At 47.0% G+C, this 25668-nt stretch overlaps 2 protein-coding genes across 2 annotated transcripts; both read left to right on the top strand.

Moving 5' to 3' along the window:
• Positions 1-883: 883 nt before the first annotated feature.
• LOC130265962 (uncharacterized) lies at positions 884-15452 on the top strand. Its single transcript, XM_056515303.1, has 7 exons — positions 884-930; positions 5026-5334; positions 7875-8174; positions 8665-8979; positions 9853-10146; positions 13829-13936; positions 15373-15452. The coding sequence occupies exons 1-7, from the start codon at positions 900-902 to the stop codon at positions 15450-15452; spliced, it is 1437 nt and encodes a 478-aa protein (XP_056371278.1). The 5' UTR covers positions 884-899.
• A 2303-nt stretch (positions 15453-17755) lies between these two features.
• LOC130266080 (olfactory receptor 14J1-like) lies at positions 17756-18806 on the top strand. Its single transcript, XM_056515401.1, has one exon. It carries the CDS (start codon positions 17756-17758, stop codon positions 18707-18709), a length of 954 nt encoding a protein of 317 aa, XP_056371376.1. The 3' UTR covers positions 18710-18806.
• Positions 18807-25668: the final 6862 nt, after the last annotated feature.

The raw sequence follows: 25668 nt of genomic DNA, 5'->3' as shown, positions 1-25668 counted from the left end.
TGATGCCTTCACATTGGTGTCAGGATTCTTATGTCACCAACCTTGATGCCACCCCCACCTTGGTGCCACCACCCCCTCCATGCCACCATCACCTTGGTGCCACTTGCTCAGTGTCACCGACCCTGGTGTCACCAACCTTGGTGTCACCCTCCTGCTGTCACCTTCTGCTTGAAGTCACCCTTACATCAGTGTCACCTTCTCAGTGTCACCAACCCTGGTGTCACCCTCACATTGGGGTCACCGGGACCTTGGTGCCACCAAACTTGATGTTATCTTCACCTTGCTGCCACCACCTCCTTGGTGCCGCCCTCACTTTGGTGTCACCATCTTAGTGTCACCAACTGTCCTGCCACCCTCAACTCAGTGTCACCAACCCTGGGGTCACCCTGTCCTCGGTGCCACCTCCTTGGTGTCACCCTCACTTTGGTGCCACCATCTCAGTGTCACCAACCCTCCTGCCACCCTCAACTTGGTACCTCCTCCTTGGTGCCACCTCCTCAGTGCCACTCTCACCAGTGCCACCCTCTCCCGATAGTCACCTTCCCCTCAGTGTCACCAACCTCAGTGTCACCTCCTCGTTGTCACCCCACCAGTGCCACCCCGCCCCCCCAAATTCCCACTTCCCTCCCCCAAAAATCCCATCGGGGTCCCTCCCAACCCCTTTCCCCGAACCGTGGGATGTCCCCAATTGTCGCAAGAGCCGCCCCTGAGTCACCTCCGGGCGGTGACGTCACCCTTGCGCAATTTGTCCATCGGATTTGGGGCCACTTCCCCTTTTTCCGAGTTTTGGAGTCACGTGGCGGGAGGGGACGGCACCAGGGAGGGGTCAGGGACAGGGACAGGGACAGGGACAGGGACAGGGACAGGGACAGGGACAGGGAAAGGGAGGAGACACAGCCATGGGGCTGCTGACCTTCATCCCGCTGTTCGGTAAGGCCTCCTCCTCCTCTTCCTCATCCGATTTTTCCCAATTTTTCCCTTTTTCTTCTTGTTTCCATGTCTTTCATCCCAACCCCTCTTCCTCTCCATCCTTTTTCCCCAATTTTCCCCTTTTTTTCCCATTTCCCCATTTCCTTCCCCTTCATCCCAACTTCTCCTCCTCTTCGTTCTCCTCCATCCCCAATTTCCCCCTTATTTCCCCCTTTTTTTGCTCTTTATCCCAACTCCTCCTCTTCCTCCTCCTCCACCCTATTTTCCCCAAATTTTGCCAATTTTCCCCCATTTTCCATCCCCATTCTCCCAACTCTTCTTCCTCCACTTCCTCTTCCTCCTCCATCCCCATTTTCCCTCAAATTTCCCATTTTTCCCCATTTCCATGATCTTTATCCCAACTCATCCTCCTCCTCCTCCTCCACTCTATTTTTCCCAAATTTTGCCAATTTTCCCCCATTTTCCATCCCCATTCCCCCAACTCTTCTTCCTCCACTTCCTCTTCCTCCTCCATCCCCATTTTCCCTCAAATTTCCCATTTTTCCCCATTTCCATGATCTTTATCCCAACTCCTCTTCTTCCTCCTCCTCCACCCTATTTTTCCCAAATTTTGCCAATTTTCCCCCATTTTCCATCCTCATTCTCCCAACTCTTCTTCCTCCACTTCCTCTTCCTCCTCCATCCCCATTTTCCCTCAAATTTCCCATTTTTCCCCATTTCCATGATCTTTATCCCAACTCCTCCTCTTCCTCCTCCTCCACCCTATTTTTCCCAAATTTTTCTAATTTTCCCCCATTTTCCATCCCCTTTCTCCCAACTCTTCTTCCTCTACTTCCTCTTCCCCTCCATCCCCATTTTCTCTCAATTTTCCCTTTTTCCCCCAATTTCCATGCTCTTCATCCCAACTTTTCATCCTCTTCCTCCTCCTCATTCCATTTTCCCAATTTCCCCCAATTTTTCCCAATTTTTCCCAGTTTTTCACCCATTTCCATATCCTTCATCCCAACCCCTCTTCCTCCCCATCCCTTTTTCCCTCAAATTTTTCCCAATTTTTCCCGATTTTTTCCAATTTCCCCCAATTTTTCCCAATTTCCCCACTTCCATGTCCTTCATCCCAACTCCTCCTCCTCCCCATCCTTTTAACCCAATTTTTTTTCCCCCATTTCCATGCCCATTTTTCCAAATATTCATCTTCTTCCTCCTCCATCTCAATTTTTTCCAATTTCCCTTTTCCCCCTATTTTTTCCAATTTTCCCCAATTTTCTACCATTTTTCCCAATTTTTCCCCATTTTCCCCAATTTCCCCCAATTTTCCCCATTTTTCCAAATTTTTCCCCATTTTCCCCAACTTCCCCCAATTTTTCCCATTTTCACCCAGTTTTCCATAATTTTCTCCAATTTTCCCCAATTTTTCCCGAATTTCCCCCAAATTTTCCACAAATTTTCCACAAATTTTTGCAATTTCCCCCAATTTTTCTCATTTTTCCCAATTTCCCCCATTTTTTCCCTTTTCCCTCCATTTCCATGTCCTTCATCCCAACCCCTCTTCCTCCCCATCCTTTTTTTCACATTTTTCCCATTTTCCCCCCATTTCCTTTCCCTTCATCCCATCATCCTTCTCTTCCTCCTACACCCCCATTTTTCCCAATTTCCCCTTTTCCCTCATTTTATTGCTCTTTATCCCAACTCCTCCTCATCCCATTTTCCCAATTTTTCCCTTTTTTCCCCAGTTTCCCCCATTTCCCCAGTTTCCCCAATTTTTCCCCATTTTTCCCAGTTTTCCATAATTTTCTCCAATTTCTCCAATTTCTCCAATTTTTCCCTATTTCCCACCAATTCCCCCAACTTTCCCCCCAATTTTTCCAAATTTTTCCCAATTTTCCCCCAATTTCCCCCAAATTTTCCCAAATTTCCTCCCAATTTTCCCCAAATTTTCCCAAATTCCCCCAATTTTCCCCAAATTTCTGCGATTTCCCCTAATTTTTCCCATTTTTTTTCCAAAGTTCCCCCAGTTTTTCCAATTTTTCCCATTTTTGGGCTTTTCCTTTTATTTTCACTTTTTTTTTACTTTAAATTTTTATTTGATTTATTTTTAATTTTAATTAAGTTCATTTGTAATTTTAAAATTTCTTTTTGTTTCCTTTTGTTTTAAAATTTATTTTTAATTGATTTGTATTTTCTTCTAATTTTTCATTTATTATTTTAAATCTTAAACATTCTAAATTTCTTGTAATTTCAATCTATTTTTGTTATAAAATTTTCTTTTACATTTAATAATTTTTCTATTAGTTTAGTTTTTCAGTTCCTTTTTATTTTTAGTTTCATTTTAAATTTCCTTTTAAAATTTAATTTTTAATTTTTAATTTATTTTAATTTTTTTAATTCTTCTTTTTATTTTCTTTCTACTTAAATTTCCTTTTTAATTTTTAATTTTTAATTTTTTTTATTTTCTTTCATTAAAGTTTACTTTAAACTTCCTTTATCTTACCAATTTTTATTTTAAAATTACTTTTATTAATTTTTTGAATTGCTTTTAATTTTTATTTCATTTTATAAAAGTTTATTTTTAATTTTCTTTTGATTTTTGATTATTTTTATTTTTAATTTCTTTTAATTTACTTCTGGATCTTACATTTAATATTTTGAATTTACAACGACTTATTTTAATTTTTTTATTTTTAAATTTCCTTTTATTTTTATATCAACTTTTAAAATGATATTTTAATTTCCTTTTTATTTTAAAATTATTTTTATTTTAAATTTCTTTTCTATTTTCCTTTCATTTCCATTTTTCTTTCATTTTTTCTATTAATTAATTAATTAATAATTTTATTATTTTTATTCTCAATTTTTCCTTTCCACTTTTCGTTCCCTACCCTTTTTCCCTTTTCCACTTTTTCCCAATTTTTATCATTTTCCTCTTTTTCACCCCAATTTTCCCTTCACATTTTTTCCTTTCCATTTCCCCTCTTTTCCCAATTTTTTTTCACTTTTCCCATTTTTTCCTTTTCTCCAGCCTCTCTCCCGATCCTTTTCCCGTTGGCCGTGCTTTCAGATAACACAAAATTATGACAAGAATCATGATTTTGGGGATAAAAAACCCCTCAATTTTCTCCACTCCCACCTCTTAAAGACAAAATTTTGGGCCATTTTTCCGCTTTTTTTGACCCAATCCAAGCCCAACTCAACCAGGGCCATGGTGGAACCTTCTTGGTTCAAAAAAATTGGTATTTTGGGAAAAACTGGGTGGTTCCTCTCCATCTTCTTCATTCCTATCTCCAAAATATTAAATTTTTGAGCCATTTTTAGACTTTTTTAACCCAACCCAACCAGGGTCATGGTGGAACCTTTTCCAGCCAAAAAAATCAGGATTTTGGGAAAAACTGGTGGTTCCTCTCCATCTTCTCAGTTCCCATGTCCTCCAGCCACAGAAAATATCAAATTTTTGGGTCATTTTTAGGCTTTTTTGACCCAACCCAATGAGGGTCACGTTGGAACCTCCTCAAGTCAAAAAAATCATAATTTTGGGAAAAATTGGGTAGTTCCTCTCCATCTTCTCCATCTTCTCTATTCCCATTTCCAAAATATTAAATTTTGGAGCCATTTTTCACCTTTTTTTGACCCAATCCAAGCCATATTCAACCAGGGTCATGATGGAACCTCCCTGGGTGAAAAAAATTTGGATTTTGGGAAAAACTGCGTGGTTCCTCTCCATCTTCTCAGTTCCCATGTCCTCCAGCCACAGAAAATATCAAATTTTTGGGTAATTTTTAGGCTCTTTTGACCCAGCCCAATGAGGATCATGGCGGAACCTCCTCATGTCAAAGAAATTGGGATTTTGGGAAAAATTGAGTGGTTCCTCTCCATCTTCTCCATGTTCTTCATTCCCATCTCCAAAATATTGAATTTTTGGGCCATTGTTCACCAGTTTTGGACTCAGTCCAAGCCCAACCCAACGGGCTGGTAGAACCTCTTCCAGCAAAAAAAAAAAAAATCCGGATTTTGGGGAAAACTGGGTAGTTCCTCTCCATCTTCTCCATTCCCACCTTCTAGAGATGCAATTTTGGTCCTTTTCTCACATTTTTTGTCACCCAGACCTCCTTCCCCCCGCCCCTGACATCTCAGTGACGCCGGCCAAGCCGCGGTTCCTCATCGGCGACACCGTGTCCATCCTCTGCGCCGTGCCGGGCCCGGCAAACCAGGACCGGATCCAAGGATTTCACTTCTCCAGGATGTCCGGTTCGGTCACCGATGTCCGGACGTCCAAGAGGAGTTTCGTCCGCACCTTCAACGTCACCGACCCGCAAGATGGCGGCTTCCACACCTGCTCCTACATAGTGCTCCGGCGTGGTGGCGGCCATGTCATCTCCCTGCCCAGCCAGGCCATGCTCATCAATGTCCAAGGTCTGGGGATGTCCCAAAATGTTGATCACAGTGTTGGGGTTTGGTCCAACCAGGGGTTGGTTGGGTTTGGTTGGGTTGGGTTGGGTTAGGTGATGGTTGGGTTTGGTTTGGTTTGGTATGGTTGGGCCATGGCTGAGTTTGGATGGGCCATGATTGGGTTGGGTTTTGTTAGGCCATGGTTGGGTTGGGTGGGGTTTGGCAATGGGCTAGTTTGGTTGTGTTGGTTTGTGTTAGGTTGGGTTTGCTTTGGTTTGCTTTGGTTTTGTTGGGCTTTGTTGGGTTTGATATGCTTTGGTTTTGTTTGATTAGGCCATGGTTGGGTTGGGTTGTGTTGTGTCGGATTGGGCTTGCTTTGGTTTGGTTTGGTTAGGTTGAGTTTGCTTTGGTTTGGTTGGATTGGATCGGGTTGGCTTTGGTTAGGCCATGGTTGCATTGAGTTGGGTTTGTTTGGGTTGGGTTCTGTTTGGTTGTATTGGGCTGGGTTGGGCCATGGCTGAGTTTGTTGAGTTTAGTTGAGTTGGTTGGACTTGTTTGAGTTTGGTTAGGACATAGTTAAGTTGGGTCGGGTTGGGTTGGGTTGGTTGGTGTTTGGTTGGTTGGGTTTGATATGCTTTGGTTGGATTTGGTTAGGCCATGGTTGGGCTGGGTTGGGCCATGGTTTAGTTTGGTTGGGTTTGGTTTGGTTACACCATGGTTGGGTTGAGTTGGGTTTGTTTGGGTTGGGTTTGGTTTGGTTGGGTTGTGCCATGGTTAGGTTTGGTTTGGTTTGGTTTGGTTTGGCCATGATTGGGTTGGATTTGGTTGGGTTTGATTTGTTTTGCTTTGGTTGGTTTGAGTTGGGCTAGGCCATGGTTGAATGGTTGGGTGGGTTGGTGTTTGGTTGGTTTGGTTTCGTTGAGTTTGATATTCTTTGGTTGTGTTTGGTTAGGTCATGGTTGGGTTGGGTTGGGTTTGGTTTGTTTGGGCCATGGTTGGGTTGGGTTGGGTTTGGTTAGGTTTGGTTTGTTTGGGCCATGGTTTGTTGGGTTTGGTTAGGCCATGGTTGTGTTTGGTTAGGTTTGGTTTGATTGGGCCACTGTTGTGTTTGGGTTTTTAACCCAAAATTTGTCCACATTGAACCCCAATGCTGACTTCCACCTAACATTGACTTTCCTACTCAATTTTTGGGCATTTTGCTCCAAAAATCCATCCCTATTGAGGTCCAACCTTGACTTTTCCACACATTTTGCTTTTTTATCCCAAAATTCATCCCTGTTGACAGGGTTGCTGGGTTTTGGTCCAATGTGGCCATTTTTACCCCAAAATTCATTCTCATGGAGGTCCAACCTTGACTTTTCCAACCAACCTTGACTTTTCCACACATTTTGCTTTTTTATCCCAAAATTCATCCTCATGGAGATCCAACCTTTACTTTTCCAGCCAACATTGACTTTTCCACCCAATTTGGCTTTTTTTACCCCAAAATTAATTGCCATTGACAAGATGCTGGGTTTTGGTCCAATGTAGCCATTTTTACCCCAAAATTCACCCTCATGGAGGTCAAACCTTGACTTTTCCAACCAATCAGGACTTTAACACCCAATTTGGTGTTTTTACTCCAAAATCCATACCCATTGAGGCTCAACGTTGACTTTTCCACCCAGTTGGGGTGTTTTTACCCCAAAATTCATCCCCATTGAGCAAAATGTTTGGTTTCAGCCCAACGGGGAGGCCTAGCATTGGCTTTTGTGACCAATGAGGTGTTTTTATCCCAAAATTCATCCCTGTTTACCAAAATATTGCGTTTTGGTTCAATTTGGGCGTTTTTATCCCAAAATCCACCCTCAGGGAGGTCTAACCATGTCTTGTCCTACCAACGTTGGCTTTTCCACCCAATTCAGCATTTTTACCCCAAAATTCATCCCCTTTGAGGCCCAATCTTGACTATTCCACCCATTTTGGCTTTTTTATCCCAAAATTCATCCCTGTTGACATGGTTATTGGGTTTTGGTCCAACGGGGGCATTTTTAACCCAAAATCCATCCTCATGGAGATCCAACCTAGACTTTTCCAACCAACCTTGACTTTTTCACCTAATTCAGCATTTTTACCCCAAAATCCATCTCCTTTGAGGCCCAATCTTAACTCTTCCACCCAATTTTGCTTTTTTATCCCAAAATTCATCCCTGTTAACAAAAATGTTTGGTTTCAGTTCAACAGGGGAGTTTTTATCCCAAAATTCATTCTCATCGAGTCCAACCTTGACTTTTCCTACCAACCTTGACTTTTCCATCCAATTCAGCATTTTTATCCCAAAATTCATCCCCATTGACCAAAATGTTGGATTTTGCTTCAATGTGGGGGTTTTTATTCCAAAATTCACCCTCATGAAGGTCCTACATTGAATTTTCCAGCCAACCTTGACTTTTCCACCCAACTGGAGCATCTTTTCCCCCAGAATTCATCCCCAGTGAACATAACTTTGGGTCTTGGTCCAACGGATCCCAAAATCCATATCCACTGAGGCCCAATGTTGACTTTCAGTCTTCTCCTCTCACCAGATCGCCCAATCCAACCCAACTTGACGGTGACTCCCTCCAGCGTCACCGTGGAAGGGCAGCCCCTCATCTTCCTCTGCGCAGTGCAACCTGGCACCGCCGAGCGGAGATTTGGGTTCTTCCAGGATGAGCTCGAGGTCACGGACGGGATCCAGGAAGGTTCCGGAGCTGCTGGACTCCGGCTGCAGGTGGAGAAGACCGGCCGGAACAGGACCGGGAACTTCAGCTGCCACTACGAGGAGATGACCGAGGGGCGCTGGATCATGTCCTACCCCAGCGACTCCGTCCAGGTCATCGTCGAAGGTGAATTTGGGGATTAATTTGTAATTTTGGGGATAAATCTGTGATTTTCAGGATAAATTTGTGATTTTCAGGGATTAATCTGTGATTTAGTGGATAAATCGGGGATTTTGGGGATAAATTTGTGATTTTGGGATAAATCCGTGATTTGGGGAATAAATCTGTGATTTGGGAAATAAACCTGAGATTTTGGGGATAAATCTGTGGTTTTGGGGATAAATTGGTGATTTGGGGATAAATCTGTGATTTGGAAGATGAATCTGTGATTTGGGGAATAAATCTGTGATTTGGGGGATAAACCTGAGATTTTGGGGATAAATCTGTGATTTGGGGGATAAATATTTTATTTTGGGGTTAAATCCCTGATTTTCTGGGCACTGGGATGGGCTTGGAGTAATCTCAGTGTTGGGTTGGAGGAATTTGAGGAGATGCCAAAGTTGGGCAGTAGTTGGGTTCCACAGAGTTTTCCCCGTTTCTTTTCCCTCCCCCTCAGATCTGTGTCCGGCCCCCATCCTGTCTGTGGAGCCGCCCTCGGGCGTGGTGGCCGTGGGCCACCGGCTGCGGCTGAGCTGCGCCGCGCCCCAGCACCGATTCCGGCAGCGCTTCGGGTTCTACCACAACGGCACCAAGGTGATGCCAAATGCTGGTGACGTCATTGGTGACGTCATCACCTGGAACGGGTCCGAGCTGATCTTTCTGAATATTTCCCAAAATTTCGCTGGGAATTTCAGCTGCCAGGTGGAGGAAGAGGTGGGCGGGGCCTGGCTGGAGGCTCCGCCCAGCCGGGGCGTGACTGTGGTGGTGAGGGGTAGGTGGGGATTTTTTGGGGAAAGGGAAGGGGTATTTGCGGTGGGAAGGCGAGATTTTCGGATTTTAGCTGTGGCCACGCCCACAGAAATGGTCAATCCCGCCTGGCTGACCACACCCACTGTGATGACCACTGCCTGTGCATTGACTTCTCCATTGGCCACACCCACCTCAGTGACCACACCCAATGACCACACCCATCCACTGACCACACCCCCTGACCACACCCACCCACTGACCACACCCACCAACTGACAATACCAACTGACCACACCCACTGATCACACACAACTGACCATGCCCCCTGACCACGCCCACCCACTGACCAAACAACACCGACCACACCCACCGACCACACCCAATTACCAAACTCACTGACTGCATCCAACTCACTGACCACACCCATCAAAATGGCTGAACCCACACAATGAGTACACCCAAGACCACCCCAATGACCACACTCATCCCACTAACTACACCCACCTCACTGACCACATCCATCAAAGTGGCTGAACACAATGACCACACCCACTGACCACACCCACTGACCACACCCACTGATCACACCCAACTGACCACACCCAACTGCTCACACCTACAGACCACACTCAATGACCACATCCCACTGACCCCTCAGTGACCACACCCAACAGACCACACCCACAGACCACACCCAATGACCACACCCACTGACCACACCCAACTGACCACATCCAACTGACCACATCCACTGACCACACCCACCTCAGTGACCACACACTGATCACACTCACTGCCCTCCCCAATGACCACTCCAATGACCATGCCAATGACCAAACCCAACTGACCACTCCCACTGACCACTCCTACTGACCACACCCCCTGTATCCCCCAGCCCCTCCCACCCAGCCCATCCTCCTCCTGACCCCTCTCTCGGCCTCTCCGGACGGCTCCGAATCCCAAATTTCCCTCACCTGCCTCGCCCCTGACCCCTCCGGCCACGTCCGGCGCCGCTTCCGCTTCTACTGCGACGGCTATGAGACCACTGAGGCCAGCCCCTGGCCACAAATTTCGGTCGCCGTCCCCACTGCGGCCACGGCCGGAGCCGGACACTTCAGCTGCTGCTACGAGGAGGAGCTGGACATGGGCTGGGTGCTGTCCCTGCTCAGCGCTGCTGTCAGAGTACCCGGTGAGCCTCAAAAAAACCCCAATTTTCCCCCAAAATCGAGCTCCCCAAACCCCTAAATTTAGCCCATAACTGAGCCCCTAAATTACCCCAAATTAGCTTTAATTTGAGCCCCCCAAATCCCCAAATGACTTTTAATTTGAGCCCCCATAGCCCCAAACTACCTTAAATTGCACTCCCAAAATCGCCAAATATTCTCCAAAACTGAGCCCCCAAACCGCCCAAATTACCTTTAATTTGAGCTCCCAAAATCCCCAAATTTCCAACCAAAATTGAGCCCCAAAATCCTAAATTTTCCCCCCAAATCCACCCCAAATTTTCTAAAAATTGAGTCCCAAAACCCTCCAAATTTCCCCCAAAATTGAGCCCCAAAATTGAGCCCCACAATTGAGCCTCCAAACCCCCCAAATTACCACAAAATTGAGCCCCCTACCCCCCAAATTACCTTGAACTTGAACCCCAAAAAGAACTAAATTTCTGCCCCAAATTGAGCCCCAAAATACCCAAATATCCCCCGAAATTGAGCCCCAAAATCCCGAATTTTCCCCTCAAATACACCCCAAATTTTCTAAAAATAGTCCCAAAACTCTCCAAATTTTCCTCAAAATTGAGACCCAAAATTGAGCCCCAAACCTCCCCAAATTACCCCAAAACTGAGCCCCCAAAATCCTCAAATTACCACAAAATTCAGTCTCCCAACCCTCAAATTACCTTGAATTTGAACTCCCAAAAATCTCAAATTTCCGCCCAAAATGGAGCCCCAAAATCCCTAACGTACCGTAAAACTGAGCCCCCAAAATCCCCAAATATCCCCTAAAACTGAGACCCAAAATCCCAAATTTCCCCCCAAATCCACCCCAAATTTTCTGAAAATTGAATCTCAAAACCCTCAAAATTTCCCCCAAAACTGACCCAAAATTGAGCCCCCAAACTGTCAAATTACCTTGAATTTGAACCCCCTAAAAACCAAATTTCCACCCAAAGTTTAGCCCGCCAAAATCCCTAAATTGCCCTAAAATTGAGCCCCAAAATCCCCGAATATCCTTCAAATCTGAGCCCCTAAATCCCAAATTTTCCCCTCAAATCCACCACAAATTTTCTGAAAATTGAATCCCAAAACCCTCAAAATTTCCCCCAAAACTGAGACCCAAAATTGAGTCCCCAACCCCCTCAAATTACTCCAAAATTGAGCCCCCAAACTACCCTATAATTGAGACCCCAAAGCCCCCAAATTTCCATCTTGAGCCCCCCACATCCCTCAAATTAGCTTTAATTTGAGCCCCCAAAATCCCCAAATGTCCTCCCAAATTTTCTTAAAATTGAGTCCAAAAACACTAAAATTTCCCCCCAAATTTCCCCCCAAATTTCCCAAATCTGAGCCCCCAAATTTCCCAAAAATTGAGCCCTAAACACCCAAATTGACCCAAAAGTGAGCACAAAACCTCTACATTTCCCCAGAAATTACCCTCCAAAATCTCCCAATTTTTCCCAAAATGGAGCCCCCAAACCCCTTGAATTTCACCCCAAATTGCCCCAAAATTGAGCGTACATAACCCCCAAATTTTCCCCAAATTGAGCCCCAAAATCCCTAAATTTCTCCCCAAATTTCCCCAAAACTGAGCAACCAAAACCCCTCAAATTTCCCCCAAAATTGAGAGCCCAAACTGCCAAATTTCCCGAAATTTAATCCCAAAATCCCCCAAATTTCTTTCTGAATTGCCCCAAAATTGAGCCCCAAAACTCCCAAATTTTCTCCCAAAGCTGAGCTCCAAACCCTCCAAATTTCCCCCAAAACTGTGTCCCCCAAACCCCCAAGTTTCCACAAATGTCCCCAAATATCCCCAAAATACCCAAATTTCCCCCCAATTTTCCGCAAATTGAGCCCCAAAGCCCCTCAAATTTCTCTCTAAATTTCCCCAAAATTGTGACCCCAAAAATCCCCATATTACCCCCAAACTGAGACCCAAAATCCCCAAATTTTCCCCATAATTTCCCTAAATTTCCACCAAATTTCCCCCAAAATTGGGTCTCCAAATCCCCAGTTTTCCCTCCCAGATTTCCCCAAAAACTTCCCCAAAAATTGAGCCCTAAACCCCCCAAAATTCTCCCCAAATTGAGCCCTAAAACCCCCATTTTTCCCCAAACTTCCCCAAAATTGAGCCTCCGAAGCTCTTAAATTTCCACCCCAAATTTCCCCAAAATTGAGCCCCAAAATCCCCAAATTTCCTCAAAATTTCCCCAGAATTGAGCCCCAAAACCCACAAATTTCCACAAATTTGAACTCAAATACCCCTAATTTCTCCCCAAATTTCCCCAAAATTTGACTCCGAAACCTCCAAATTTCTCCAAAATTGAAGCCCCAAAACCCCCAGATATTTGGGGTGTGGGGTGGTGAAACGAGGCCAGAATTGGGGTCGGAATTGGGGCGTCCGAAATTTGGGGTCACCACGAGGGTTTTGGGGAAGTTTTGGGGTTTTTTGGGGCATTTTTGGAGTATTTGCTGACCTGGGTTTGTTATTTTGGGGGAAAATGTTGGGGTTTTTTGGGTGTCCATTGACACAGTGATTTTTTGGGGTAGTTTCAGAGTTTTGTGGGAACTCGCTAACCCAGGATTTTTTGGGGGTGAAATTTTTGGGTTTTTGATGGAGAAATTTCAGGGTTTTGGGGTATTTGCTGACCAAGGTGTTTTTTCTTGGATAGTTTTGGGGTTTTTGGGAGAACGTTTTGGGGTTTTTTTTTGATATTTTCTCACCCAGGGGAGTTTCTGGAGCAATTTTGGGGTGTTTGCTGTTTCAGGATTTTTTGGGAGGGAAATTTTGGGAGTTTTTTGGGGTATTTGCTGACTCAGGGATTTTTGGGAGTAAAATTTTGGGATTTTTTGGGATATTTGCTGATCCAGTGGGGTTTTTTGGGGGCAGTTTTGAGGGTTTTGGGATATTCGCTGACCATAAACGGTTTTTTTGGGGGTGATTTTTTTGTTTTTTCGGGTGTTCACTGACCCAGGAATTTTTGGGGCAGTTTTGGGGTTTTTGGGGTGTTCACCAACCCAGGGTTTTTTGGCGGAAAATTCTGGGGGTTTTGGGGTATTTTCTGACCTAGAGGGGTGTTTTGGGGATGTTTTGGGGTTTTTGGAGTATTTGTTGACCCAGGGGGGCATTTTGGAGAAGTTTTAGGGTTTTCACTGATCCAGGGATTTTTTGGGGGGCATTTCTTAAAATTTTTGGGGTATTCACTGACACAGGGGCTGTTTTCAGAAAAAAATTGGGGTTTTTGGGGTTATTGCTGACCCAGTGGTTTTTTGGGGAAAAATTTGGGGTTTTGGGGGTATTTGCTGACCCAGGGGGGTTTTCGATGGCAAATTTGGGGGTTTTTTGGATGTTCATTGACCCAGTGGTTTTTTTGGGATGGTTTTGGGATTTTTTCTGACCCAGGGTTTTTTAGGGGATTCAGTTGTGGGTTTTTTGGGGAGTTTGGTGAACCAGGGGGGTGTTTTAGGGTTTTTGTTGACCCCGGGTTATTTTGGGGTGAAGTTTTTAGGTTTTGGAGGTGTTCACTGACTCAGAGGTTTTTTTGGGTGAAAATTTTGGGGGTTTGGGTAATTTGCTGACTCTGGGGTGTTTTGGGGGAAATTTTGGTGTTTTTGGTGTTTTTGCTGACCCAGGTTTTTTTGGGGGGGGTTTCTCAGCCTCAGCTCAGTTCAATCTCCTCCCCTTGGTCGTTGTCGGCGTCATGGGCGTGGCCTCGCTGCTTCTCGTGCTCCTATTGGCTGCTTGGATTTGCCGAAGAAGGAGGGGTCAGTACGGGAGAGGGGAGGAATTCGCCCCCAGATTTTCCCCAAATCTCCCGTTTTAACCCCAAAATTTCCCGTCAGTCCAAAAGTAGGGAAAAAAAATTCCTCCTGAATTACCAATTTGAACACAAATTTCTCGACATTTGTCAAAAATCTGCCAAAAATTTTGACCCCAAATTTCCCACTTGAATTCCCAAATTCCCCACTTTGCTCCCGAAATTGCCCCCAAATTCCCCACTTTAACCCAAATTTACCCATTTTAGACCAAAAAAAGACCCTTTTGTCCCCAAATTGTTTTTTTTGACCCAAAGTTCTACATTTTACCCCAGAATTGGCCATTTTGCTTCAAATGTTTCATTTTGACCCCAAAATTTTCCCCAAAGTGCCCATTTTGACCGAAATTTCACAGTTTGGTCCAAAAATTGACATTTCTGCCCCTAAACCACCCATTTTTACTCCAAATTCCCATTTTGATCCAAATTTCCCCTAAAATCTCTCCAATTTTGACCCAAATTTTTTCATTTTAAGCCTCAAATCTCTCATTTTGACCTCAAAGTTCTCTCTTTTTATCCAAAATATTGACCTTTTTGCTCCCAAATTGCCCATTGTACCAGGATTGTCCATTTTACTCCAAAATTCCCTGTTTTGACCTCAATTTCCCAATTTTAATCTAAAATTGCCCATTTTGCCCCCAAAATAGTCAATTTTAGTCCAAAACTGACCCTTTTGGCCCAAATTACGCATTTTGACTCCCAATTACTCATTTTGACCCCCAAATTTCCTTGGAACCTCCAATTTTAACCCAAATCTATCAATTTTATCCCAGAATCGGCCATTTTGGCCGCATTTTGATCCCAAATTTCACATTTTCACCCCAAATTTCTCATTTCTGACTAAAATTTCCTGTTTTGCCCCAAACTTTGCCCTTCTGCACTCAAATTGCCCATTTCTATCCTAAATTCCCTATTCCCCCAAGTCTCTACATTTCCCCCCAGATTTCTCATTTTTAACACAAATTTTCCATTTTCCTCCCAAACCAAACCCATCCACCCCCACACTCCCAAATTTCAGCCCAAAATCACCCCAAATTTCCATTTTTGCCCCTCAAATCTCCCATGATTTACTCCAAATCCTCTATTTTGAGCCCAAAACCTTGATTTTACAGTTACAAATTCTCATTTTATCCCCAAAACTCCTGTTTTACCCCCAAAATCACTAACTTTGCTCCAAATTTCCTGTTTCCCCCAAAACTGCCTCGTTTTGTCTCCAAACCACCTCAACCCAACGCCAAAATCCCTATTTTATCTCCTAAAATCTCCTTTTTGCACCCCAAAATTCCTCAATTTCCTCCAAATCCATTTTTGTGCTCCCCAAATTGCTCTTTTCTTCTCAAAAATGACTCTTTTTGCCCAAAATGTTGGATTTTCACCCAAATCCAGGGGGTTCTCTTTGGCAGGGGCTGAGCCCTGGTGACGACACCAGGACTTTGCCCATGGGGGACTCTCGAGGTGGCCGCTGAGCCGGGCCACATCCACCAAGGTGGCCGCCGGTGCTGCTGAGACCACGCCCCCTAGATGGCTTATGAAATGTTGAGACCACGCCCCAAAATGGCCGACAGAATTCTGAGACTACGCCCCCAAGATGGCTGAAAAAATGTTGAGATCATGCCCCTAAGATGGCCGAAAAAATTCTGAGAATACGCCCCCAAGATGGCTGAGAAAATGCTGAGACCACGCCCCCAAGATGGCTGAAAAAATGCTGAAACTATGTCACCAAGATGACTGACTATGTGCTGAGACCACATCCCAAAGATGGCTGACAAAATGCTGAGACCACACCCCAAGGTGCCCTGGAACCTCAGGACCTCAGAGGAGATTGCACAAACCTTTCTAGGAGTGCAAGTCAGAAGAAAAACCCAAAGTGTCTCAAAGCATTAATGGGTCCCACTGAGGTCCATCCCCAACACAGGCTCATCTTGGACTCCTTGGTGGAGAGAATTGGAGGCCATGATTGCCCCAAAACTTTTGAGACTCGTAGGGGAAAGGAAAAAGGAAAGTACCTTAAAAAACCTGAAGTACGTTGAAGCATTAATGAGCCCCATGGAGTGTTGCTACTGAGAAAGGCTCCCAAGGGTCTAATTAAAGACGATAATTGGAGGCCATGATTGCACAAAGCTCTCAGAGACTCCAAGGCAAAACAAAACCCAAAGTCCTTGGAAAAACCTGGGAGCATGAAGGAGCCCCCAGGGCCATTCCTGACCAAGGCTCCCCAGGGACTGGTCCCAGCAGATCCCTGAGGCCACTGGGATGTGGGGGGGATGCTGAGGGCAGCACAAGGGGTGACAGTGCCCAGCCTTGCTGGGGCTGTGCCAGGAGGCCCCAGTGCCTCAGGACAAGGTGTCTCCTCCCAGCCCTTGGTGGCACAGACCCTGCTGTGCCCCAGGGCACCAAGACTTGGTTTCTCATTGTTGCCACCTGTCATCTCTGCCTCCAATTTCCTGCTCTAACTGGAACCTAGGGACATTTTCTCACTCGTGTTCCTCAGTGGGACCCAATAAAACTTCAAGAAACTTTGGAGTTTGATTCTCATTTGGCGTTCTTGAGAGGTTTCTTCAGCTCCTTCTCAGGGACTGATGTTCAGGGCCTCAGCACAAACCCCGAGAGGGTCATTAAAGTCCTTGTGATGTGTCTGTGCTCCTGAGCTGGGCTGGGCTCCTGCTCGGAGTGAGATCCTGGCAGCCAAGAAGAGCTTCAAAAATACATTGGTCTTCCTGAGCAACTCTTCTCAGACCCCAGCAGGGCTGGAGCACTGCCTGCAGCCACCCCAGGCACAGCACAGAGACACAGAGAGTTTCAATGAGTCAGGGCTGGGATAGTGCTCAGAAGTGACTGGGGCAGCCCTTGACACAGGAAGCCTCTGGCTGCAGGACAAGGCAGCTGCAGCTCCTGGAGCGATCTCCTAAAGCTGGAACATCCCAATGCCTGCAGACTCTGTGAGTACATTCTCTGATTCTCTCTTGTGCAGAGCAGCCAGGGGTGCCCAGTGCTGTCCTGCAGAGTAGGTTCCTACAGCCCAGGGTGCTCTGCTGGGGCAGGGACTCTGCTGCCTGCCAGGGACAGCTCTCAGCCAGCACTGGGAGCTGCTCACAGCACTGAGGGACAAGGTCTGGGTGGAAGGAGACAGCTGGTAAGGCTTGGAAGTGCTCTTGGAAGTGTGATAAGGATGCTGCATTGTTCAGGACTGCTCCCAGCATGACATTTAACGGCAGAACATTTCCAAGTAGATTACATAGGGAGCACAGCAAGGCAGAGGCTGCATAAAAGAGAAAATCCTGATTTTATAATCTTCTTCTCTAGGTTGTCTGGATGGGAAATTGCACATTGATATTCATCTGTCTGTTCAGGTTGAGAAAAATAATAGCAATTTCTTTCAAGTCTGAATAAACCAGGCAAAGAAAGAAACCAGCATGGGGGCCCTTACAGGCAGAACCAGTGTCTCTTTTCCAACATCCTCAGGATTCCTCTGATGCTGCCATTAGGTGTCTGTAGGGCAGAGCTGGCCCTGGGCAATGCCCCTGGCTGGGAGGTGTCTGCAGGGCAGAGCTGAGCCCCCAGGGCTGGGCTGGGCTCTGGCAGCACTGGCAGGGCTCAGCCCTGGGCACAGGGAAGCAGCTGCTGGCAGGGACAGCTCCAGGCAGCAGAGCCCTGGGTGGGCACTGGGAGGAAAGTGCCACCAAGCTGGGCTGGAATATTTAAAGTCCTCTCCAAACTGAACTATTCCATGATTACTTTTCATACAGGTCCCCATAGCAACACACAGCAAATGTCTAACAGCAGCTCCATCAGCCACTTCCTCCTGCTGCCATTGGCAGACATGCGGCAACTGCAGCTCCTGCACTTCTGCCTCTTCCTGGGCATCTCCCTGGCTACCCTCCTGGGCAACGGCCTCATCATCAGCGCCGTAGCCTGCAGCCACCACCTGCACACCCCCATGTTCTTCTTCCTGCTCAACCTGGCCCTCACTGACCTGGGCTGCATCTGCACCACTGTCCCCAAAGCCATGCACAATTCCCTCTGGGACACCAGGAACATATCTTACTCAGGATGTGCTGCTCAGCTCTTTTTCTTTCTCTTCTTTATCTCAGCAGAGTATTCCCTCCTGACCGTCATGTGCTATGACCGCTACGTGTCCATCTGCAAACCCCTGCACTACGGGACCCTCCTGGGCAGCAGAGCTTGTGCCCACATGGCAGCAGCTGCCTGGGCCAGTGGCTTTCTCAATGCTCTGCTGCACACAGCCAATACATTTTCCCTGCCCCTGTGCCATGGCAATGCCCTGGGCCAGTTCTTTTGTGAAGTCCCCCAGATCCTCAAACTCTCTTGTTCAAAATTTTACTTCAGGAAATTTGGGGCTTCTGCTTTTACTACTTCCTTAGCACTTGGTTGTTTTGTATTCATTATTTTCTCCTATGTCCAGATCTTCAGGGCCGTGCTGAGGATCCCCTCTGAGCAGGGACGGCACAAAGCCTTTTCCACCTGCCTCCCTCATCTGGCCGTGCTCTCCCTGTTCCTCAGCACTGCAATATTTGCTCACCTGAAGCCCCCCTCCATCTCGTCCCCATCCCTGGATCTGTCCCTGTCAGTTCTGTACTCAGTGGTACCTCCAGCCCTGAATCCCCTCATCTACAGCCTGAGGAACCAGGAGCTCAAAGGTGGCCTAAGAAAATTGATGACTCTATGTTTTCAGAAGTGTTGCACTCCTTTTTTTCTGCACTAGAGCCTTTAGAATGTACCTCTTTACAATCTCAGCCATTTTCGACCCTTATTTGTCCATTTTTTCTTCAGTTACTTTTTCTATTGTTGCTGTGATTTTAAAAAATACTGTAACATTACTCTTTTCATTTCCACATTAATATCTACCCTTTGGAACACAAATAGGGTGAAGAGGTCTCTTCCCTATGCATTTAAATAAAAACAAGCACATGCCCTAACCTGTGTGTCCAGGATTCTTCCTCAGCCCTTCTCTGTCTCTGCAGGGGCAGTGCCTGTGAGCAGAGGCAGAGGGAAGAGTCTCCCAGCACAGCAGCACAGCCAGGGACAATGGCCCTGGCTCTTCCCACATCTGCTCTTCCCAACTCCACCCTCTCCTTGCCAGCCCTTCTGTGGCTGTAAGGCCGCAGTGCTCTGGCAGCTTGGTCACTGTCCTGCTGCGTGTCCATGCTGTGAGCAGAGGCAGGGACAGGCCATGGGCACTGCTGGGACACAGCTGGGCTCCAGCACAGCAGCTCCATCAGCAAAGGGCATCTCCTGAGGGCAGGGCAGGAAGGCTTTGCTCTCCTCCAGAGCTGCTGTCAGCAATGTGCTCCAGGAATGCAAAGCAAAGCCCAGTGCCTGGGGCAGAGGGGCAGTGTGCAGGGGGCACACAGCAGTGTCCTGGCACAGCCAGAGCTCCTGGCATGGACCTGAGGGAGCAGCAGAGCAGTGTCTTTGTTCTGGCCACAGCCTGGGAAGGTGCCCCAGGGCAATTGTCCCACACCAGCCCCTGCAACCACCACACCCAGCACTGGCCTCTGCCCCACCTGCAGGAGGTTGTTTGTCCCTGCATGGAGGGACACCAAGTGACCAGTGAGGAGTCTGAGTATGCTCTGTACTGAGGAGATTTCAGCAGTGCATCGTGTGTGTGTGGGGAGATGAACCCGAGTGAGCACAAACACCATCATCAGCACTCGGGGCTGGCACAGTTCTGGTGGCACAAACGGTGCCTTGAGGCCACTAAACTCTGAGAAAACACCTGAATTCATTGCTGGGCTGTGGTTAGGATTCCATAGATAGGAACAGCCTGGGCAAGAATACTCCAGGAAAAAATGCTCAGGACAGCCATGGACTGCACCGAGAGACCATTGGGGTGGGGGTTTGTGGGATGAAATCAGAGCTGCCTCCCTTCTGAACTACCCTGAGTGCCTGGACAGGGCTGTGCTCTGTTCTGGGCACTGGCCTGGGACTGAGGGATGTGGAAAAGGCCTTTGGTGTCAGGGATGTTGAGAAGGCTGGGCACTGTCACTGTGAGACCTCTCTCAAAGCCCTTGGAAAGGCCAGAGCCATCCCAGAGGGTCCTGGGCACTTGGGAAGGGCAGACATGGAACCAGTCTGCAAACAGGGCAGGGAGGGGCACTGGGACAATCACAGTCTGGTCAGGCTCAGCAGGGAAGGGCATGTGGCAAATCCTCCTGCAGCCATTCCAGGCACTGGCAGCACAAGGCAGGGATTGCAGAACCCCCATGGAGGGAAAAGAAGGGGATGTTGTGTGCCCAGACTTTAGCCAGGCCTGGGACATGGTCTGCTGTGCTCTCCTCAGAGCCAGACTGGACAGAGCTGGGCTGCAGGAGTGGAACATGGGGTGGGTGCGAATTTGGCTGAACAATGATGGTTAAATGTCATCCAAGGCACAGAGTCCCCTTGGCAGCCACTCCCTAGTGACATCCCACAGTGACCAACCCTTGGCCACCAGTGTGGAACATTTCTATTATCTGTATAATGGCATGAAATGCACTTTCAATTCCGTTGTGGAAGCTCCCAAGTTGCAGGCAGTCTGTGACCAAACTCATCCAGTTAATGATGACTGCAAAACATAATTGGGCAAGATGACTGGGTTGGGTAAATTTGCTTTGCCATCAGGTGCAAACCAAACAACATGAAAAGGGAGAAAAAACTTATGCAACAGAAGCATGTCAATAGGGAAAAAAACCAAACCTGACCAAATATAAAAAAGCAAAACCTACCCACAATAAAAAACCCCTACAAACAAACCAACTACAATAAGCTAACACCACAAACAGAAGCAAAGAAATCCACAGGAAATCTCCTATCCGTGGAAAATGTTTAACTACCCAAGGGCAGAAATCTAGGTGGTGTTCTGAAAGAAAAATGTCATAAAAAATAAATCAATCCCCTATTCCTTTTGCTCCCCCCACGTCTCCCAGTTTATTTCTGATTATGATGTGACTCCAAACGGAACATCCTCCTTGTCGGTCCAGCCCAGCTGTCCCATCCCTGTTCCCTCAGGAACACTTGCCCACCCCAAGCCCATGGGTTGGAGGGAATTGCTGGCATTTCTTATGTGGGGTGAGCACTGTGACAAGGACAGGAGAAGAGAACATTTACTTTTATCAAGGAGAGTAGAACAGAAGTGCACAGCCTTGGAGAAACAGATCAAAGATGTCACTCAGGCAAACACAAGTCATTCAAAATGCAAGCAGGATGCCAGCTCAGCTCTGAAAGACTGCTGATAAAGCAGAAATTATGCAAAACAAAGAAAATTGCCATCATTCAAAAGCAGGGGTCGAGGAACAGCCACCTTTACCAGATGTTGAAGACAGACCCCAATGAACTCCATAAGGATTTGTGACAATGGGTACCACTATGTCAAATAAAGTCAAAGGAAGTGGGGATAGTTAATGAGAACGTAATCAGCGTGTGTGATAAATCACTGTTTACCTGATGCCTGTTTACCTGATGTTTACCTGATTACACAGAAATGGATGAAGGACTACCAGAGTGACAACCATCCTGTAAAAAAGAATACTCAAAACTCTCTTCAGAAGTTTCTACCCAGCACATTTCAGTATCAGTGCTGTCCTTGACTCCATTATGTCCCTTGTACAGTTCCACAATAGTCCCTTAGTTCTATTGGGGTCCATATTGTCAAAATGGTTCCTTGGTTCTGCACTGCCACAATGCTCTCCTTGGTTCCACGAAGCCTTGGTGTGTCACAACTTCCCCTTGGCTGATGAAGTGCCATAGTGTCTCTTGGATCTGCAGTATCACAATGGACAATTGGTTACAAGCAGCCTCGCTGGGTCACAATGAATATTTAGTTCTATGGAGCCCCAGTGTCCCAATGGCCCCTTGGTTCCATGAGGCCTCGCTGTATAACAATGGCCCCTCAGTTCCATGAGGTTTTGTACTGTCAACAATGGTCTCCAGTGTGAAAATGGCTGCTTGGTTCCATGGGGTTCCTCAGTGTCACAGTGGTGCCCTTGGTTCCATGAGGCTCTGCAGTGTCACAATGTCCCAGAGTTTCCATGAGCTTTTGACCCATCAGCCATGTCCTTTGTTCCAGTGAGGCTCCTCAGTGTTCCATTGGATCTGTGATTCCATGAGGTTCCATAGTGTACCATGATTGCCTGGATTCCAAGAGGTTCTGCTTGTGTCACACTGGACCCTTGGTTCCATGAGGTTCCGTGGTATGGCCATGGTCTCCCTGGATCTGCAGTATCACTATGGACCATTGGTTCCATGCAGCCCTGCTGTGTCACAGCAGCTCCTTGGTTCCATGAAGCCCCACTGCATAACAATGGAATCTTGGTCCTGTGAGGTTCTGTCCTGTCACAATGCTTTCCTTGGTTCTGGACTGTAACAATGGACCCTTGGCTCCATGAGCTTCCAAAATGTCACCATGGTCTCCTGGCATCTGCACTGTCACGATGGACAATTGATTCCATGGGACTCTGCTGTGTTAAAATTAACCCTTAGTGTCATGAAGTTCTGGAGTGTCACAATGGTCTCCCTGGTTCAATGAGGCCTTGGAGTGTCACAATGGCTGTTTGGTTCCATGAGCTTCCATAGTGTCACAATGGTCTCCTTGTTTCTGCAGTGCCATAATGGACCCTCGGTTCCATAGGGTTCCTAAATGTCACAGGTCTCCTTGGTTCCATGTGGCCCTGCTGTTTCGCCATGGTCCCTTGGTTCCATGAGTTTCTGTGCTGTCAGCAATGGTTCCCTTGTTCCAATGGTGCATCACTATGTCACACTGGACCCTGGGTTCCATGAAGTTCTTGAGTGGCCCCTTGGATCCATGGGGTCCCATAGTGTTACCATGGTCTCCTTGGATCTGCATTGTCACAATGGACCATTGGTTCCATGTGGCCTCACTGTGTCACAATGGTCTCCTTGATTCCATAATTCCCCTCAGTGTCAAAATAGAGCCTTGTTTCTGTGAGGCTCTGAACTGTCACAATTGTCTCCTTGGGTCCATGAGACCCTGCTGTGTCACAAGGGTGTCCTTGGCTTTACATGAACATGGAGCAGCAACTGCTTAACACACCTGGGAACATCTGTCTGCATTCAAGAAAGGGGTTCAAAAGTGAGAATAACACCAGCAGTTTCCATCTGAAACAGAGATCCAGGGAAAGAACAAGGAAAGAGAATTCAGATGGAAGACTCAGAGAATTCTGCTTACAGAGATCAGTTCTGGTCACACTGTCTCTTGTAGAAAGGACACGGGAATCGAGCCAGCCTGTAATGAGAATGTGGTTCCTGAGTGGGGTTTGTTGTTCAGGAAACCTGCTCAGGCATTTCCATTCTTTCCTCACCAACAGGAAAACTTCTGCTGGGCCTGTGTGCAGGCAGAGCCCTGAGGAGAGCAGGTGGGACATGATAACAATATGCGTGTCTTTCCGTAGAGCTTCTCTCATTCTATCTCTCTTTCCTGCTCTTCTAATGCTCTTTATATGAAATATTTTTGGGTACCTCAACTACTTAAGTATTTAAAGGTTTTGAGGTTAAATGGGCAAAATTTATGAAGTTACTGCTATGAGAAGTTTTTTATGATAACTTGGATGCTAAATTAAATCATTTTTCAAATTCCATAATTTTCTATATTTTGAAAGTAAAATTTTTGTTCCATTTTCACCTCTTGAGAATATGTGGCTGGGCTTTCTCCTGTGCACCAAACTCGAGTAAAGGAACCTTTGGTCATCCCCAGCATTTCAGTGTTCTGGGGTATTACAGCCCCGCAGGCTCACAATGGCCTCTTGTTTCCATGAGGACCTGCTGTGTCACACTGGCCCTTGGTTCCATGAGCATCTACAGTGTCACACAGGTTGGTGCCATTTGTCCTTGCTGCCCCTCCCATCCCAGTGCCCCAGGAACAGCCCCGAGCCACCCGTGAGGGACAGGCCCTGCTGGGCCAGGCCTGGGCTCAGCCCTTGGCCTTTCTGCTGCCTCCAACCAGCCCAGGCTTTGCTCAGCATTGCAGTTCCTGCTCACAGCCTTTGGCTCCTGCCATCCTGCCCTCAAGGATCTGCTCTCACCAGTGCCTGGGGAGCCTTTGGCAGTCCCTGCCCTCAGTGGGGCCACTGATGCTCCAAGGGACTTGGAGTTTTCCTTCTGACTCCTTGGGCAGCTTCTTCAACTTTCTCTCAGTGCCTGGGGCTCCTGGACTCAGTCCCAAATCCAGCCTGGGGATCATTAATATACAGAAAGCCCTCAGGAGCTCTTTGTCTTCTTTCAAGTGTCTTCAGTTCTCCAGGGCTTGTGCAGGTGAATGGAATTCAGTTTAGAGTTCAGTGAAGGAGGAAGATTTAAAAATGCATTTCATGATTTTTTTTCTTTAATTAAGTACTTTTTTTTTTAACTTCTCAGTTCATTGAAGAGGTCATAGGAGCATTCCCCAAGTGATCTTCAGGATGAATGTCTCCTTAGGAGGTCGGGGCACGCAAAAGGAGGAGCCCCTTCCTAGGCTTACCCTGTGTGGACAACCTGCTTCTCACCCCCAACCTCACCATGTCTGACATCACCCACCTGGGACTGACATCCCTGTGCCCTGCACCAGAACCTTGTGCCCTGAGCTCTGCAGCTGGGTGTCCCAGCCCATTGCACCATGTCCCACCTGCTCTCTTCAGGGCTCTGCCTGCACACAGGCCCAGGAGATGTTTTCCTGTTGGAGAGGAAAGAATGGAAATCCCGAGCAGGTTTCCTGAACAACAAACCCCACTCAGGAACCACATGCTCAGTACAGGCTGCCTGGAATGATGTCACCTATCTACAAGGGACAGTGTGACCGGAACTGATCTCTGTAAGCAGAATTCTCTGAATCTTTCAGCTGAATTCTCTGTCCCTGTCCTTTCCCTGGATCTCTTGCAGATGGAAATTGCTGGTGCCATTCTCAGCTTTTGAATGCAGACAGATATTCCCAGGTGTGTTAACCTGGATATTCTCAAAGTTTCTACTAAGCTTTTGTATTCCTCATGGAATGAAGGGACCATTTTGACTCTGAGGGTGCCCCATGGAAGCAAGGAGTCAATTGTGACACTTGGTTCCCATGGAACCAAGGGCCCATTGTGACACAGCAGGGCCACGTGGATCCAGTGGTTCATTGTGACACTGTGGATCCAAGGAGACCATGGCAACCCCACCAGAATCTCATGGAACCAAGGAGTCCATGGTGACCCAGTGGGGCTGCATGGAGCCAATGGTCCATTGTTACCCTGCCCATCCAAGGAGTCCATTTTGGCACCAGGGAAGCTCATGGAACGAGGTAGGCCATGGTGACACTGCAGAACTTCATGAAACCAAACATCCACTGTGATCCAGCAGGCCATCATTGGAACCAAGGAACTGCTGCTGACAGTACAGAAACTCATGGAACCAGGGGCTGTTGTGGCTCTGCAGAACCAGCACAGCTGCTGGACCTTGTCCCCTGGCCCTTGGGAAGGGAATGTGGTGAGTTGGGTGGCCAGGGGGATGTGGGCAGTGGAAGTGGTCAGTGGCTATGGGAAATGGGTGTGTGCAGAAGGTGTGGGCAGTGGTTGTGGTCAATGGATGGGTGCTCAGCTGGGTGGTTATTCGGTGTGGTCAGTGGATGTGGTCAGTGGATGTGTTCAGTGGGTGTGTGGTTATTTGGTATGGCCAGTGGATGTGGTCAGTCAGGGTATGGTATGTGGGCAATAGAGGTGT

The sequence above is a fragment of the Oenanthe melanoleuca genome, unplaced genomic scaffold, assembly GCF_029582105.1.
Source record: "Oenanthe melanoleuca isolate GR-GAL-2019-014 unplaced genomic scaffold, OMel1.0 S001, whole genome shotgun sequence".
NCBI classification, from domain to species: domain Eukaryota; kingdom Metazoa; phylum Chordata; class Aves; order Passeriformes; family Muscicapidae; genus Oenanthe; species Oenanthe melanoleuca.
This window is presented reverse-complemented; position numbering and strand designations above follow the sequence as displayed.

What these genes read in the sequence shown, in the direction of transcription:
- LOC130266080 (XM_056515401.1), top strand. Translation starts at nt 17,756, where the DNA reads ATGTCTAACAGCAGCTCCATCAGCCACTTCCTCCTGCTGCCATTGGCA.
- LOC130265962 (XM_056515303.1), top strand. Translation starts at nt 900, where the DNA reads ATGGGGCTGCTGACCTTCATCCCGCTGTTCG. An exon ending in CGCTGCTGTCAGAGTACCCG is followed by an intron (nt 10,147 to 13,828) that starts GTGAGCCTCAAA and finishes GGGGTTTCTCAG; the next exon opens with CCTCAGCTCAGTTCAATCTC. An exon ending in GATTTGCCGAAGAAGGAGGG is followed by an intron (nt 13,937 to 15,372) that starts GTCAGTACGGGA and finishes ACCCAAATCCAG; the next exon opens with GGGGTTCTCTTTGGCAGGGG.